The sequence below is a fragment of the Charadrius vociferus genome, unplaced genomic scaffold (genome assembly GCF_000708025.1).
Source record: "Charadrius vociferus isolate BGI_N301 unplaced genomic scaffold, ASM70802v2 scaffold806, whole genome shotgun sequence".
Taxonomy (NCBI): domain Eukaryota; kingdom Metazoa; phylum Chordata; class Aves; order Charadriiformes; family Charadriidae; genus Charadrius; species Charadrius vociferus.
The window spans coordinates 1,450,948-1,467,938 of record NW_009649038.1 but is presented as its reverse complement, the minus strand read 5'-3'; the positions used below and the strand labels follow the sequence as shown (position 1 = coordinate 1,467,938).

Below are 16,991 nucleotides of genomic sequence, written 5' to 3'. Positions count from 1 at the left end.
AGGGCCCGAGTGTCCATCTTCCCTGTTACAACACATAGAAAAACTGAGGAAAAGAATGTAGCACACACATGCAAACTGTGTTTTTGAAAGAATATTGGCCTTGCATGTAGAAGTTTTAAATTCTGGTGACAATGTAACAGTATCCTGTTTCCAAGTTATATTCTGTTGGGGGAACTTACTTTAGTATCAGTCTTCCCTAAAGAGATCGGTGAGATTATTATAACTGCAGCTGTAAACTGTTGTAGCAGACATTGTAGCATCTGAATGTTGCAAACAGGATTCTGAACCTTAATGGAATGAGATGACTAGATACTTGAATGATAGTAAAAATATATAATCCCAGCAAATGAGGATTCACGAAAAACAAGATTAACTTTCCCTGGGAAAAAGAAGCTGCCTTATAAAACTCTATAGGAAAATCTCGTGAAACTCACTTTCAGATCTCTGTTTAGTACTGTTTTATGACATTATAATTATTTCCATAGCAACTGTGATGTAATGAACACAAGACTAAGACTCAACAGTGAATAAGCCACAAGAGCAAATGAATTCTTAAAAGACATAGCATTTGGATGCATGTAAATGTCTCTTAAAAAAATGAGAGAACTGCAGTAAATATACTATGTAGCACGTAAGACACTTTTTCAAAAGCTTCCCCAAAGCATTGAGGGGTCCATACATTACAATTAAAGGAACTCAAAAGTCTTTTATTGGGATGTAGTTATAAAACCACAGAAAGGGTCTGTAAAGCTTTCACCACATACCTGAAAAATGCACAAGTCAGGAGAATGAAACAGTTCTTTTCATCTTTCTTGCCAGTAAGATTTGCTTGGTTTTGCTGGGGACAGTTCCCCACCGCCCCCCCCCATCTGCACACCCCACTTCGCAAAATCTGAGTTTGGGTATACTAATCTTAAAAATAAAAAACTAGACTTATAATAATAGTATTACATAGTATATAGTATACTAAAGGAACTTCTGGGTATTGTCCCAAAGCCAAGTTCTTGACCTTGCCCTCTTAAAGATCTGAACACTAGGCAGGCTGTGAAACCTTAAAAAGCTTTGACTAACATTTCCCAATGAGAATTACTCGGATTTGAAAAACCCACCTAAATGGGTGGCTTGACTGAAACTTTCGGTTTGAACTTCCACAGAAAATAACAACAGAAAAAAACTATATGAGATCAAATGCGATTGTTTTATCAGTAGCTAACAGCATAGTGAAATATGAAATCTAATTAAAGCTGAACAGTTCAATCTTCATCTTGGTCTTCTAGGGTCTGGTACAATATTTAAAACAAAGTAGTAAAAGAACTCATTAAAGAAGCTGATATCAAAAGAAATTTCAGAGAACTCCATTGGGTACAGATGATGCTTCTCTTTCTGCTTCAGGAGTTAAAAAAAAAAGATCTTTCTTCATGGAAAGGGACCTCATATTTACTATGTATATTGGGTTATGCAATTTTGCCGTACTTCTCAAGGAAAATTATTTGAAGACCATTAAAATATGCATTCTTGGAACTCTTTAACATTTACTTGCCAAATTTTGTAAAGCTGAGGAAGTTGGATTCATGCTGCTGTCTAGGAATCCGTATATTTTATGTTCTGTTTGCTTGTGGAACTTACTGATGCCAGGAAAGCAGGCTGACACTCATTCTACTCTTCATGGGATGGGGAAGTCCTGGTAATTTCCAAAAGCATCATTATCCCTTTGTTTAAGGTGAATCTGAAACTCACTGGAAGACTTAAAGCTCATTATGCTTATGCCCTGACCAGATCCTCAAAACTATTTAGGTGTATACTCATTTTTGAGGACCCAGAAAATGGCCACCTAAGTATTTTTAGGGAACTAGAGATAACAAGACTTCTAAGTTTCCATAGCATCTCGGCCTATGTGGACCTAAGTGGTGTCAAATTACATCTCAAAATGTTACCCCAGGAAACCAGTGGTACTATGGCCACTCTTCAAAATAGCAGAAAAGTAGTTCTAGAAAAAGCAAAGGAGATGCTGCAGAGATATTTACACTGGGTAGCTTTAGACACCTAAAGATAGAACTGTAGGCTCCCTATGTAATCCACAGATAGAAGCAGGCACCTCCACAGGGCAGTTTGGAGCACCAAAATTGCAGAGCAGCTCGCCTCCTACTGCATGAATCTTTCCGTAGCTGAGTCACATTTGAGGAAATTGTTGAAGCCTGCGCAGTTCACCTTGCCTTTCCACATGCCCCCACTGTTCCCTAAAAGCCCAGCACTACAGCTCAGGCCTGAAGAGCTTATTTACTGATTTACGTCTTTTTTTCCTTTCGCTGCCTCGTAAAAGATCTACACAAGCAAGAGTGGTAACTGACTCTCTGAACAGGAAGCAATGAAAATAATGTTACTTACAGAAAATTTTTGAATGCAAAGAAGCTATAAAAATGGTGAGGTATCACAAGAGTGTTGTAGATACTTGGTAACTTATTAGGTAAGCAATTTACAGTCAAGGTTGTAGTGGACTTATTAGTTGAAAACATGATAATTAAGGATCTTTTCTCCTGGGTTGAGATTCCATGTTGCTGAGATTTTACTGTGGAGCACAGAAATATTTCTATTAAATGTATAAAAATATTTTTTGTAACGATACCTACCTATCACTTTATTCTTTTTCCCATTTTTTATTGGTGTGCACAGCAAACTCTTTATGTGTTGGCTTACATTTTCTGCACTGTCATTCTGTCAAACAAACAAAAAAATACAGTTACAATTTTAAAAGCAACCTGACTGTAATCTGAGTTTTGCCTAGTGACCTTCTCTCCTAACTTTCCAGTATCTGCGTGTGCAGTAGTACACCACACCACAAGCACACGCTTGATGAAGTGTGAAGCAAAAGCTCCCAAAGAAAAGTAAAGTTCCTTCTCCAAAACAGCAAAGAACTTGCATCTATAACATTAATCTTTGCCAGAACAAGAAGGGAAAGGAGAGGATAAAAGGGAAGGCACTTCTGAGAGTCTCCCAATGCTCACAGTAAAGTACCTAGGATTACTGCGAAAACCTCCAACTGTTCTTCACTTAAATATTTTCCATAGAACATACTGCAAGCTCTCCACATTGCACTGTCTATTTATTGACAAATTGATGTTAGGCTTTTTTAATAATGTCTGTAGGGATAAATTCCTCCCCTGGCCACCCAGCTCACTGTGTGAGTATTGTACCATTTCTTCACTGATAATGAATTTTATCAAGCAAATGTACCTTCCTTTGTGTTTGCGTAATTCTAACTGTGGCCATGAAATTAATATAAGTAACAAGGGGAAAACCAAAAACGTCTGAAAGGTAAACAGAAAAACATTTTCCATTTCTGAATTTCAAATCTAAACTTCTTTTACTTACTGTCCAGGGAAATCTTCTGTCTTTGCAGACATCTGGGATGTTGAGAGGCTCCATTGTGTTCTTGACGTACTGAGCATACATATAATTGATTTTGTTTGTATCATAGTCCCTGAAGGATACAACATTATTATTATGTGCTTAGTATGAAAGTGGGTCATTTCATTATGCAAAGCAGGTAATTGTAATATCTTTCCTGTATGAGAAAAGGATATAACCAATAGATATATAATGGAGTTGAGTTCAAATCCTGTATCCTAATCCATCTGTCATCACAAAACTGCAGAGTTGATTGATTTATACATTCCAACATTTCTTTAATATTCAACAACGTCAACACTGAACACCAAACTTAAGAAATAGACACATCAGTAGAGTTTAAGCAGATGAAGGATAAAGAATGAACAACTGGATTATATTGAAACAACAGAACTTTTTGAAAACAAACTCCATTCACAAATCTGACACACTTGAAAAAATCAATACCGGATGAAATTCACATATCCTTTAAATGGACTGCAGCTAGTAACATTTGTGAATTTTCTGCTTCTAAGTTCATTTCAAATTCGTTCTAAAAGTAAAGGCACAATCAGTTGTGTGGGGATGCCATTAGTGAAATAGAACTGTTTATTCCACATCAGGACATAAAATAGCTTTACAGAATCAATCATCTCCTACTCTTTTAGCCACAATGTATTTAATTAAGGCATTTCAATTCTCTTGGACCCTTTGCCTGCTTTGGAGGGGGACATATATGCTAACAATAAACCTATTCCCATCAAGTTCCTGTGGTTTCCCTCTGACATTTGACTTGACTTTAGTTATCCTTCTGGTGTAAGGATGTTGACAGTGCTGGAGGAAGGGAAATATTCTTTCATTATTTCACAAACTTGGTTATACAAGGCAATGCCCCACAATTCTGAAAATGGGTCTAATTTGGGTTTTGATTCAGCATCCTCTATTACATAATAAGCTCAAAATTTTGTTATGTAAAGTAATACTTCCCATCTAATCCATGTCATTATATTTCTGCTATTGCCCACAATCCTACCCTTCAAGCACAGCAGAAGTTCTAACTCCAGTGGTTGACTCATAGTACAGTCCTTAGCATATAATTGTGCTGTCTCAAGAACAAGATTAAACATGCAATTAAGCCTCCAAGATTCCTTCCCTATCAGTTACAAGAAATAATTTACTGATGGCCCATGGAAGCAGTAAATTACATTTTGAGTCCATTAACTAGTAACCATGAAAGGGATAATGAACAGGAAGGGAAAATTCTCTTTACCATTCCCATAGTGTAGAAGAGGAAGTAAACAGGAACTTTCTTTTTCACCCTGTGATCTTACTAGCCTGTTGTACCTCTGCACTTTCTGGTTGTACATTGTCTAAAATCATAGTACAGCTCAGCAGTTTTTAGTTGCTCAAGCCACATACTTTGGACATATTTTTCTCATACATGGAATTAAATTTAATATATTAAATGTTCACTGCAAAAAAGATCAAAGGGGTACAGAAATCCCCATTTTTCTCTCTGCACACTGTATCTGTAGTCGTGCATGTTATATACAACTGTCTCACTCTTTTGACATTATTGGAATAATGGTTTTGATGACAGAGAATGGTAATGGAGATAGTAATTTTCAAACTTCAATATAGAGGTTCAGACTAAATTTGGAAACTATTTAATTTGGGTATTTTAATTCAACTATTTCTACATCTTTCCATTCCTCCTAGTTGAACTTCTTAATGGTTTCTCAAAGATGACTGGAAGTTAGAACTTTAGGACTTTATTCTTGATTTAGTCGGTCATGTTCTTTGAGTCAGCTCCCCTACCTATGAAATAAGAATAATGATTAAAATAATTGATTAAAATCATAAATAGGATTAGTATCTACTAATGTGGATATGTCTACTCTGCAACACAGTAATCTGTGCAGATTTCTTTCAGATCAGTTTTAGAGCAGCCCGCCAACTTAGATTTTTACTTGTCACATTTTTGACATTTACATAGCTTAGACTTGTGATACAACTATGTACTTAGACCTGCAAAAGTGAAGAGATCAGGCTCTACTTTCCTATTCTGCTCAGTGTGACCTTTTTAAAGCAATACAGCTTGTCTATGTACATTTCAGGGCAAAACCTGCTCTATAAAAATAGCAGTAATACATGGTACCCAGTGGAAAGAAGGTCTGTTATTATGAAAAAAAAAATAAATTAAAAGCATAGTTTCTTCAGCATTCTCCTGGGATGAAAAAAAGTTTGAATTTATTGTTTTACCTCTTCAGATTTTCAGCTGAATCTTCTAGTTCCTCAGATTCCATGTGAAACACACTAGAAAATGAATCCTGGAATACCGAGAGGATATTTTAATAGCTGTATAAGGTTGTCATAAGTTACAATAGTAGTATTCATGAAAAGCTTGTTGCAGTTATCATAACCTATTCTGTAATAAAGACGTGTAAAATTATTTCACTTCATTTGACATCTAGCAGCAAGCATACCACAAAAATATCTTTTGATAGAACTTTAAATATCATTGAAGTGTCTCGAATCTCTACTGATAGCTCTGAGAAGAAATACCAGTATTTACAAGCTGTCCCAAATTTATCTGTCAGCACAGAACTTCTTTATTTTAGCATTCATCCAATTCTAGACCTGCTTTGCTTGGACAGGTGAGGACATCAAAACCTTTCCCTATGTTGCTTTTCACGGAGCTTTTTTTAACAGTTGAGAAGCCTAAATATAGAGAGAAATTAAGATTCTCTCCATAATAAAGATTCAAACTGCAGACTGCACACTAGGTCCTGGAGTTTAGCTAACTTGCAAGGATAGTGTGAATATGCGAATACAAAGATTATGTAAATTCCTCTTCTGTATTCTTGTGTGCAGAAGTGACTCTTCTAAATGCAGTGAGAGATGGGATTGTGGCAGATGACCGCAAGTGCCGTGTGTTATTCCTGTGCTACAGAACCTGGAAATGCATCCTCCCTTCCAGATCTTAGTACACCCGTATCTGTAACAAGGGGTAAAGGTAAAACTAGCAATGCCAGTACAAGACTGAGGCATGCAACATAATATCCTGCTCCTTGTTCTGCAGCCTATTTTCAATAGGAAGGAAATGCAGGTGGGCAGATCAGAAAGGAGTTGTGCTTCGCTTCAGTGAGCCAGGATCTTGGGACAGGTCATGACTCTGTTCAGATACCTCGTTTGGATGATCTCTGCTTAGATATACTCAAGAAATAAAAGTGCCATCAAAACTGGTTCTGCACAGGAAGCAAAGGTCATGTTGTTTTTCTCACAACCTTTTCTTTTTTTCCGTCCTACATCAGCAGCCAAGAAAATGAGTTATGAAAGAGTTCAACATTCCAGGTCAATGCCATAGGAGAGAGCTTAGAACCATAGTTTACAACAGGTAATGCGAAATGGCTGCATAAAATGGCAGCCTGGCCTACACAAAGACCAAAGCCTCCCAAGTCAACACCTCACCTGAGTAGATGCCATAAAAGAAAAGACAGAGGATGAAAAGGCGACAGAACATACTATGGGCTTGAAATACTATTCAGTCAGATTGGAGGGAAGCCCACATTGCTCCCAGGGAATAAGCACTTCTGCCCTTAGTCAAAAAACATACTCACAGTACAGTCTTCATCCACTATGAAAATGGTACACCTCTGCACTTGCATGAAGGATATTATAGTAGCAGCTATCTTCTTCAGAATTACTTCCAAAGACTGCTGCTCTTCAAAAATCAGGCTGGCGAGATCCAGGAGCACCTGGGGAAAAGGGATTTTGTGAAATTTTGACTAATTGTGATTTAAGCAATAATTATCATTACTACTGTCTTTTATTCTTCTTGTCTTCCCCAAATTAAGGAAGTCAACATGTGTGTCTGTGGCCAAAATTAAGTTTTGGCTCTCACACAGACTGCAAAGTAATAATAGATAATAGCCAGTTTGACACTTTTGGTGGAAGAAATAAATAACATAGTTAGCTGTCTGATGTTTTCGGTCAGAGAGACAGAACAGATTTAGGCATTAACAGTTCATCAAATGAAACCTGAGAAATCCAGACAACACACAGTTGTTTGTCCTTAGGAAACCTAATAGTTTCCTATGGCTCATGGATGCATTCTAAAAATAGTGATATTTACATTTCTTAAGAATTTTGAACACAATTTTTATCTGTTGTAGTTCTAACAGATCCTAATGGACTCATTTGGGGAAAACATCATTTAGACACAGTCTGCTATCTGTCAAAGCTGCTGCTGAAGGACTTAGCTGCTCAGATGTGCTCATATTATATTCCTTTTTTCCTCACAAGAAACATGGAGCTAATTTGAAAAGATTCCTATTACTAAAACTACTTGTTTTGCCAAAACCTTTTCATACCGTATATGGCAGACGTATTCATCTGCAAAGGCTATGGCATTAATAACCCATCATGTATAAAGATGGCTGCAAAATACAGTTACATTAATCAGAAGAAAATTCAGTTCCCCATCTGATCGTTACTGAAAATATGGTTAGTGACTATTTATAGTTGTAGTAGTCTAAAACAGCGATCTGTATAACCTCTACTGTTCTGTAGGGATAATTCTATCTGAAATTTCTGGAGTATGTACACCTCTGGTTGTATAATATATACAGTGAGCCACAGAATAACTTCAGGCAATATCGAGTATATTGACGTGGAATGAATTTTCTGACTTGTAGCTTTACCTTCTTCCCCTAAACCATCCACTTCTGCAGCCCAAGCCAGAATGTGCCCAGCTGCTACTCAGTGCAGTTAGCTAGAGCTTTATCAGAGATACACAGCGTTCAGTCAGAGCAATTAAAAATAGTCAAGGAATAACAACCATATGAGAAATATCAGGAACAGGCACTGACTACTAGGTAACCGTCGTAATTTCTATATTCTTGGGACAAACCTGTTGACCATACCTGATTGCGCCTGTTCTCAAGCAAAGATGTCTCATACAATTGAGCATTGTGAAGAACAATTCCACAAAACGCCAAATACGCGGCAAAATCCTGAAGATAAATGAACATCAACACCTCATGAAGATAATGTCTCACAGCATCTTAACTCCATTCAAAGATAAGCTACTGCAATTTTTTGTTTTCACTTTGAAGTATTAATATTTTCAAGTTATTTTTGGCAAACACATATTCAGGGTTTATTTTTTCAGTTGCTCATAATTTGTTTTTTCCTCAAGAATCTCTTCTCCATTTTTAAACTAACGATCTTCACAGTTCATCCTGGTAAAAGTAGGATTGATATTAGAAGCAGCTCAGAGGAATCAACTCATTTTGCCGCAATGCATACTTTATCTAGGAAAACTGTGCGCAGACAATCAGCATCTTTTGCTTTGGGGAATTCAGTCTCTTGGAAAGTGGAAATAAAATTCTGCTAACATAGCAAAACCACAATTTTTTTTACCGTTTGGAATGGGATTAATTCTGATATCCTGCAGATACTCAGTATGCATTTTGTTCTAAAGAGGAACTTTTCAAAGAGAAAGGATGAATTCTGATTTTTTTATCGCTGAGGGTTAAGGCAACTTCTTCAGCCTGAGTGCAGCCTGGTTTTTGCTATACCAATCTGAATGTGAAGTCCGGAAATATTTGGAAAGCAACTGCAGTGTCAGAATTAGGAATCAAGGTGCTGTCTGCTCTACTGATTTTCTCATATATTGTTCACAGTTTACCCAAAGCTTTTTCTCATCCTGCAATTGCTATACTGGGAAGTGATAAAGTAGTTAAAAAAGAATAACTACACAAATTTTAATATTCAAAATATGTTTGTTGGGGATGCCAGAAGAGTTAGAACCAATTACTAAAAAATTATGTCTATTAAAAGCTGTGAAACTGTTTTACAGTGCATTTCAGTAGAGTAAGGCTGTGTTTCAGAGATATATGAGAGATACCATGCTGACCCAGAAATTAAACTATTTCACATCCACATTTCTCATAAAGAAAGAAATTTGCAGTATTATCAAGAATTCTTACTTTTTCAGAGGTGTTTAATTTTTAATAACTTTGAAATTCTTGATCAATGTGAAAAGTAATAACATATCGATCCCCAGTTCCCCTATGAAAATAAGAGACATAAATATCCAGCTTTTATACCTTTTCATCTTGTTCAGTGAAAGTGCCACCAACTCCAGATTTCTTATTGATTGCTTGAGCCACGCCAACAACCTAGTTGGAGTAATTAGATAATTTTTAGGAGTCTGTCATTGGATTCTATTTCTAGACATATTTATAGATGATAATAAATGATCATTGCAGGTATTCATTTGGTTGATCTTTGGATAACAGAAAATATTTTAGCCTGTTTTTTCCTATTTTATTCGAATTACAAATAGCTGAGCATGAACCTGAAATATCAAAAAAAAAAAAAAAAGGTGGCATAAGTCCTAGATGCTCTTATGAAGAGGGGTTGATTTCATCCAAAATTGATTCTATAAACTGGAACATCATCTCCCAGAAAGACAACAACAGTTTACACTTGTGCAGTCATAACCCAGACCAAGCAACAGCTCTCTCTAAAGTTCTGCTTGTGTGTGTAGAAAATGTGCTTCCTGCTAGCTCTGAAAAAACGTCCAAAACATAGCCTCCTTACTGGATCTAAAGTCAGGCTACAGTGATCTTTTTGCATTTTGTATCTCTCTGAATCTGACCTGATTAATTTTCATCTGCTGAAAAACAGTATACAAAGGTTGTGATCCTGCCAGACTCAAGTTTGTTACTTAAACTTAGCACATTTTTAAAGGTAGGCTTTTACTAAGACCACACTAAACCAACACTGAGAAGAGGTATTTTGTTATGCTTCAGCTGGTAGTTAGACTGTTCTTCTTGACAAGATATGCTGATATCTCCGTTTTTAATTATTTTCTCTATGGAGCAACTCAGAAGGTAGGGAAGAATCCTGGTCTACAGACAAAGAAGCTAAGCAAAGGGTAAAAAGTCATTCACGGGTCCTGCAGCACATCTGTGGTGGACCTAAGAAGCAAACCCCTATGCACTGATCAACATTAAAGACTCTCCGTTAAGCAGTTTTTTCTGCTCTTGGCACATGGCTTAAGTCATAGCTTTCAAACAGACTATTATTAAGATCACCCCCGAAGAGGCTTCATAAATTAAGGCTGTCCACATAAGTAAAACAGAGCACAGATAGTAACACAGAGGGTTTACCTTAACTAGAAAAAAACTACTATGATTTATGAAATAAAGACTTCAGCAGAGCAGCTCCATTTTCTTCCTTTGTTGGCTTGTCTCCTTTTGGATTTAAGTAGAAGAAAATAGAATCTGCGTAATATTAAACCAGGCCAGATTACATACCTAGTTTTATACTTATGAAGTTCTGTCTAAATTATGTTACATTTCAGATTATGCTTTTTTAGTATAGAAATAATCTGTGGTGAAATTTGATTTCACGTTTCTGGAGGTAATTCCATGAATTGGGAGATTAAAATAGGATTTCTTACAAAATAGAAAACAGTCCCTTTAAGGACAGTCAGTTAATGTCCCAGCCACTGGTGCTTTTGTAACTTTCTATGTGGAGGATAGTTAGCCAATAAGCATGATTTCTGGATACAGGATGTTGGTTTAGATTTTAAGAAAATGTAAAATGAACGTGAGAGAAGAACACAGCTGTTTAAGCATGATGCTTTTGTTACAGCCAGTCTTTGTGGAGTTCAATCCTGCATGCCGGTGAGACCCTCCCAGCAAACCAATCTGTCCTGCAAACAGCAGAACTCCTTATAAAAATGAAAGTGGAATTCAGGTCTTTGCTTAGTACTGATTCCAGTTTCTAATGCAGGCTCTAACTCTGACATCTGGGGAGAAATGAAATTGGGTGGTTGCTTTGGACTTGCATTTACGTACTCAACATAGATGTCTTCTCTGGTAACTTGGATCTGTTTTTCAGAGCCCAAGGAAAACAAGAGAATTTAAAGAGGCCTTCATACAAGCCAGTATGAAGAGAAAATGAGCATTTCTTAAAAAACTTAATTCACTGGGATAGTTTTTCTGTAGATCCCCCACCGCAGTTATTCAAGCTGTGTACTGGCAGTGACCCTTCTGTCCTGTAAACTAGTTTAAACTCCTGGATTCTATGCTTATCCTTGTATTTCCATGCTTCTGCTCTTCTGCATCATAAATTAACCACATAATTTCACAACACACTAAAATTGGAAGGCTTTCAGAAGGAGAGACAGGTTAATTTCAGTTTAGATACTTCTGACTTATACTGTCGATAAGGTGAAAATGAGAGGTTTTCTAACTCAAATATTTTGTCATTCCATTAAAAAAGATTATTTATTTGTATCATTATACTACACATTACTAATTCACACTCTTGTTCTCTATTGAATCAAATTGTTCCTATAATAAATGTTTCTTTCTGATACATAACTATTTCCTAGATTATAGGATTTCAAGTCCTTAGCCTTTCCCTAATATATTTCAGTATGTTTCCACTCCTTTTGAGACTTTGCAAATTATTACTAATCTGACTTTAGGCTTAAAAGAATTGGAGAAAGTATAGTTTCCTTGATTTGTGATGTAAAAAAAATAATCTGACTGTTAGTGAGTAATGACGGGTTTCTGTAACTGATATTAAGAGTAGGAGATATAAGGTGGCGAAGCCAATGCTGTTTATTAGGGCAGGTGAGAAAAGTACCAAAGTAGATGACCTTCTGAGGAAGGTGCCAATTGGAGGGTCGGGTCAATTATGTCTGAGCCATTACTTATATTGGTACCCAGAAGTGAAGCCCACTGTTTATGGTATCAAGCTGAATAGCCACTAGCAGCACCTGGGTGGGATTTAGGTTAAGGCAGAGCTGAAAGAGAGGAGCAGCGCCAGAGCAATAGGTAGGAGAGGGAGGCTGGAAACTGGAAGGAGCTGGAAGTCACTCACTAAAACCCTGCACTTCCTTACAGTTAGACCATTCATCTGTTTAAACGGCTAGATCTCTTCTGCTAAACTCCAAAAATCTACAGCGCAGTAAACTCGGAGGCTAAAATGTGCTAGCACATGTGAAGCCCACCTAGCCGAGTACAAAAACATGAAAGAATATGTGGTAAGAAGCTATAAAGTATATGCAAAGCTTCTGATTCTTTTCAGATTTTTTTTTTTTTGGCATACTTACAACAAATGATTGACAAAGCTGCAAAGAACTTCCTTTGTTTGAGATCCAAGTAGTGCAAGACTAGTGCAAGGTGTTAATGATGGTATTTTTTTTCATCTTGCTTCTTTGGCATAAACAATATCAGAAGAAAACTGTGCGGTGTGAATGTTTTAAAAGTTGTACTTAACTGTTAAACATTAAATGTATAATTGCTAAACTGATGGAAGGTATGCAGTTTTATTTTTGTAATGGAAAAGAAGACAATTTACCATCTCTCAGCCTAGCCTTCCCAAAATATTGATGTTACAAATAAGGTCATTGTTCTGCAGCATGAATCACTGCCAACTGTGGGCTCAAAAACGTCTGTCTGAAATAAAGCTTAACTGTCAGCTCCATTCCATACAACCCAATTTTTCCCACAGTCAACCTCTCATTTACTTCAGTGAGGAAGATTTCTTATGCAGTGAGCGTTCTTACTGTAGTAACAATGTACAACTAGCCTTATATACTTCTATACTATGAATATTAAGCAAATCCTTTAACCAGTCAATATGCTTTTAAGTTAACCTACATGTGCAGAGATTAATGGTTAGGTCTTTCCTCATACCACTGTCTTCTGTGGGTATTTATTTAATTTTAAATTTTTTTTTCAGTTTTGATCCAGCATGAGCTAAGACAACTTTAATGAGGCCAGAGGCTTTTTAAGGCATCCAAAAGGTAAGTACTTTCATCTTGTGTAAACGCATTCCCTCCATGAAAGGAAAATCTGTGGTGCCTAAAAAAGCTATAAGAAAACAGTAGAAGGACCCTATTAATATAGCAAAAAGACTATATAGGCTCCCTTTATCAGCACTGCAGGTTTCTGATACATTAAGAGAGGCATGTGTTCCAAAAGAAATGACCTTTTTAAGGTCTTTCAATAAAAGGTTTTAACTGAAAAGGATGAGAGTAATGAGGAGAATAAACCTGCTGAAAATATCATAGTTGTTTTGATGATGGTAATTTTCTTCTGCAGATGCAAACCTTTTTCTTTTGTGGTTGTTGTTGCAGTGGCATTCTAGGCTTTTAAAGACAACTTTGTAGTATGTGCCATTTTTTCACACAAAATAAACAGTTTTAAAAATTCTGGCCTCGTTTATATCAGTAAAAATTCTAGTGAACTTCACTAACTTCTGTAGAATGTGGTGTAGGGACAGTAATAAGAAAAACCTTAGATGGATGTTATTTAGCCATTGGAGTCTTGCCTGCAACCAGGTAATTAGGAGAAGATGTAGGAAACTCAAGAGGATCTGTTCCTGTTACTAAAGTAATTATGCAATTAGGACAAAAGTAAATCATGTGGCAACATTTTAGGCCATGGAGAACATATGCTTGCGTTTTAGAGAATACTAAGCACAGTATGAAACCCAAATCCTCATTTTTAAAACTTACTATAAACAAATCTGAAATAACAATAGGCCTGGTCTGCGATCTCCAACTGGGAGTTATGTTTGTGCCAGCAGAAAAATTGAATCAAGGGTGACTAACTGCTCTGAGCTCAGCTATACAGAAAATTTATTCAGATAAAAGGTACATTAAAAGTGTGAAATCTTTGTGGCAATAAACAAGACATTTCTGAGATAAAGCTAATTTTCTGTAAAGCTTGGAGAATATCGTTAAAAAAAAAAAAAAAGACAGTCCACTCAAACACTTGCTCATGAAAGCACTGTTCCAGTCTAACAAAAAGGTGGTTTTTTAAATTACTTTGGCACAATATGTTATTTGTCTTTAATTTGCTAGCGGGCAGGCACCAAGTGAACTTTTTTGAAAGTTGAGTCCTGTAGCAATAAAGCAAAGATATGTATGTTTGATTTCTTGTCATTTTCCTACTATGCCTACAGAATTATCTTGTCTATTTCTTGGTCACCCAAGACAAAACTAGTAGGAAAGAAAGGGGTTAAAAAGAGCTATGAAAGGGGATGACCACTAGAAAAGCTTAAGGTAGTACTCTGGACTGAAGAAAACCAAGACTAAGGGAGCGGCGAGACTGAAGTAACTAGTATCTGCTGATACTTTGATACCCGTGAACTTACGGCCTTATCACTAAAGTAACCAGGGAGCTGCTGAGTGCTACAGACTCTTTTTTTCATGAGCTTTACCCTCAGTCTGACTAGGTAGATGGCATTATAGAAGAAGGTATATCTATAGTAGTCATGCAGTTCCTAACAAGAGCCTTCATCCAGGTTTGCTGTATTGAAAGTGTATAAGAGGTGGGCAGAAAGGAACAGGCTGTATGTAAAGGACCTTAGTGGTCCAGCTTTCTTTAAAGTCAGTTGGAAAAATTCCCCTTGGATCAGAAACCAAGTACTTTGTTATTTTCCATTCAGATCACGTAAGATAGACATACACTATGAAGATAAAAAGCAGGTTTGTTGATGGAATCCTTCTTTTACTTTCAGTCCCCAAAAGCGGGGGGAAACCTCCAACAATTACTGAGTCAATATTCACTCCTGTTTTATCACATCTGAACACAGCTTTCCTAATTGTATTACTGCTGGCAACATAGGTAATCTTCCGGTGCTGTTACTTGTTCTGTAACCTTTCTTCTAGGTCCGTACCAGTTATTCCAAATAATAAAGCCTGAGCCACATTACAAGAAGAAATTTCTTTTAATTATCAGAGCTTTATTTTTACTATTTTCTTGCAATAGCTGACTCCTGCCTCTAAAAGTATCAGGCTACCTAGAGTATTTCCCAGTAGATGATGACTTCAGTGCTGATGACTATGCTCTGAATTTTATCTGGATTGTTTCATGCTGCAGTTTTTTGCGCATTAAGATTACAGGCCTAACTGTGTGAACGTTGATCCAGCTCTGCAGGAAGCTAGTGCCCTTTTTATTTGGTTCTGACTTCAGCAGACTTAAAAATATAATTAATATAATTTTATCTCCTAAGAAGAAATATTTTTTTATTTACTTTGCTGGCACCTGAATAAAAATTATGTTAAGCTAAAGAATGGTAACAGGAAGAGGGCAACTCAACTTTTTTCTCATTTTAAAGATGAGAATGTACCCACTTGAGAAGACAAAGTGGTTTTAAGCTTACTTTGCTTTCCTGGTCTTGTAGGGGTTTGATTCAGGCTTATAAAATTATCCTGCAGGGACAGAACTGTATTTACAGACTTCCATTTTTAATCAACCAAACTTTCACATCCTCTTCTATAATTGATGCCAGCAGTAGGCTGCATGATTTCCAGCAGTCCGGCTACTATAACGCATGTCTCGGCATAAGCTGAAAATCCACCCAAGAAGCAAATTACTGATCTCCATAATCCCGCAGCAAGACTGCTACTGGAACTTGAGTTAGTTTGTTTAAAGTTAGGTTGGCTAGATCGACCCTGTACTGCAGTGACTGTGATGCATTATACCTGAAGCGTTTGCTGTGGGAGAAAATAACTTAGCTGGCTAACAGTAACATGCCTGCTCACATTTTATACAATAACATTCAACAGGATATTTTCACAGGCTGTTGTAAATAGAGTAGCACCCCTGATTTGTTAGGAAGAGCTTCCCAGTGACAGGAGATAGGTCAAAGTAAGCAACAAACTAAACAACTGGAGTGAGCATTGCCAGAATAAAACATTTTCCTAGCCAGTTAGTAGAAAGTTCAATCTTATGTGCTCAAAAGGCTGGGAGATAGGTCTCAGCTAATTCAGCTAAAAGTTCCCATATGAGAAAACCCTACAGATTTTAGCAGAAATTAAATGGCAATAGAATTTTATGGAAATAACTTGCACAGCTGAAAGAAAAATGCAGAAATAACTGAAAACTATGTTGTTCCTGTAGACATTCTATGGCAGCTGTGGTGACTCTGTGCATCAGAGACCATCCGTTCTACAGATATTCCAAACCAGTTAGAGAGCTGTACTGAGTCTTGTATCAGTTCTGGATAAATCCACGAGTTGGTTTAAGCTAAGGACTTCCAGTCCCTATTCAGTTCTGTCAAATTTTGTCAAAATGGCTGTTTACAAATGCCTACAAAATGGAATGGAAAAATTTGAGGTGATAATCATTTGCAATAACTTCTGTAGTCCTTTTTCTGGGTCTCTGAATCCAAGAGAATCCAATCAGAAGAAAGTGCCCCTGCATTTACTGACTTTATTACTAGTTAGTAATTATTTATTACTTTATAAGTATTTATTACTTTACTTATTGCTCTAGAAGGCAAATCAGTACCATTTAAAGCTTCTGAAAAATTAAAGGTTTAAGGACACATCAGGAATGAAAAGCTGCTTTTTGAGATGCACAGTGCTGAACTGCTACAACCTTAGGTCTTCTGCCAGTAGTGGGGAAACCCGATTTCTTTATATGTACTGTAGCACTGAAATGCTACATTAATTAGCATTAATAACTACAGCTAAAGCCTGTGGCCAGCAATACCAGTTTCCTCTTGCAGAAGAAATAACCATTGTTACTCCGTGGTACAAGCTGGCTAATACTAACTTTTCATGG

General features: G+C 36.8%; 1 protein-coding gene across 3 annotated transcripts in view; it reads right to left on the bottom strand.

Moving 5' to 3' along the window:
• The window catches only part of PDE5A (phosphodiesterase 5A, cGMP-specific), a 67,058-nt gene that overhangs the window by 22,313 nt on the left and 27,754 nt on the right, over positions 1 to 16,991 (bottom strand). For all 3 annotated transcript variants that reach the window (XM_009887878.1, XM_009887880.1, XM_009887879.1), the window contains exons 4-9: positions 9,498 to 9,569; positions 8,310 to 8,399; positions 7,005 to 7,142; positions 5,647 to 5,714; positions 3,370 to 3,478; positions 2,628 to 2,712 (exon numbers count right to left, since the gene is read on the bottom strand). In XM_009887878.1, coding sequence (XP_009886180.1) covers positions 2,628 to 2,712; positions 3,370 to 3,478; positions 5,647 to 5,714; positions 7,005 to 7,142; positions 8,310 to 8,399; positions 9,498 to 9,569 — 562 coding nt within the window. The remainder of the gene's footprint in view (positions 1 to 2,627; positions 2,713 to 3,369; positions 3,479 to 5,646; positions 5,715 to 7,004; positions 7,143 to 8,309; positions 8,400 to 9,497; positions 9,570 to 16,991) is intronic.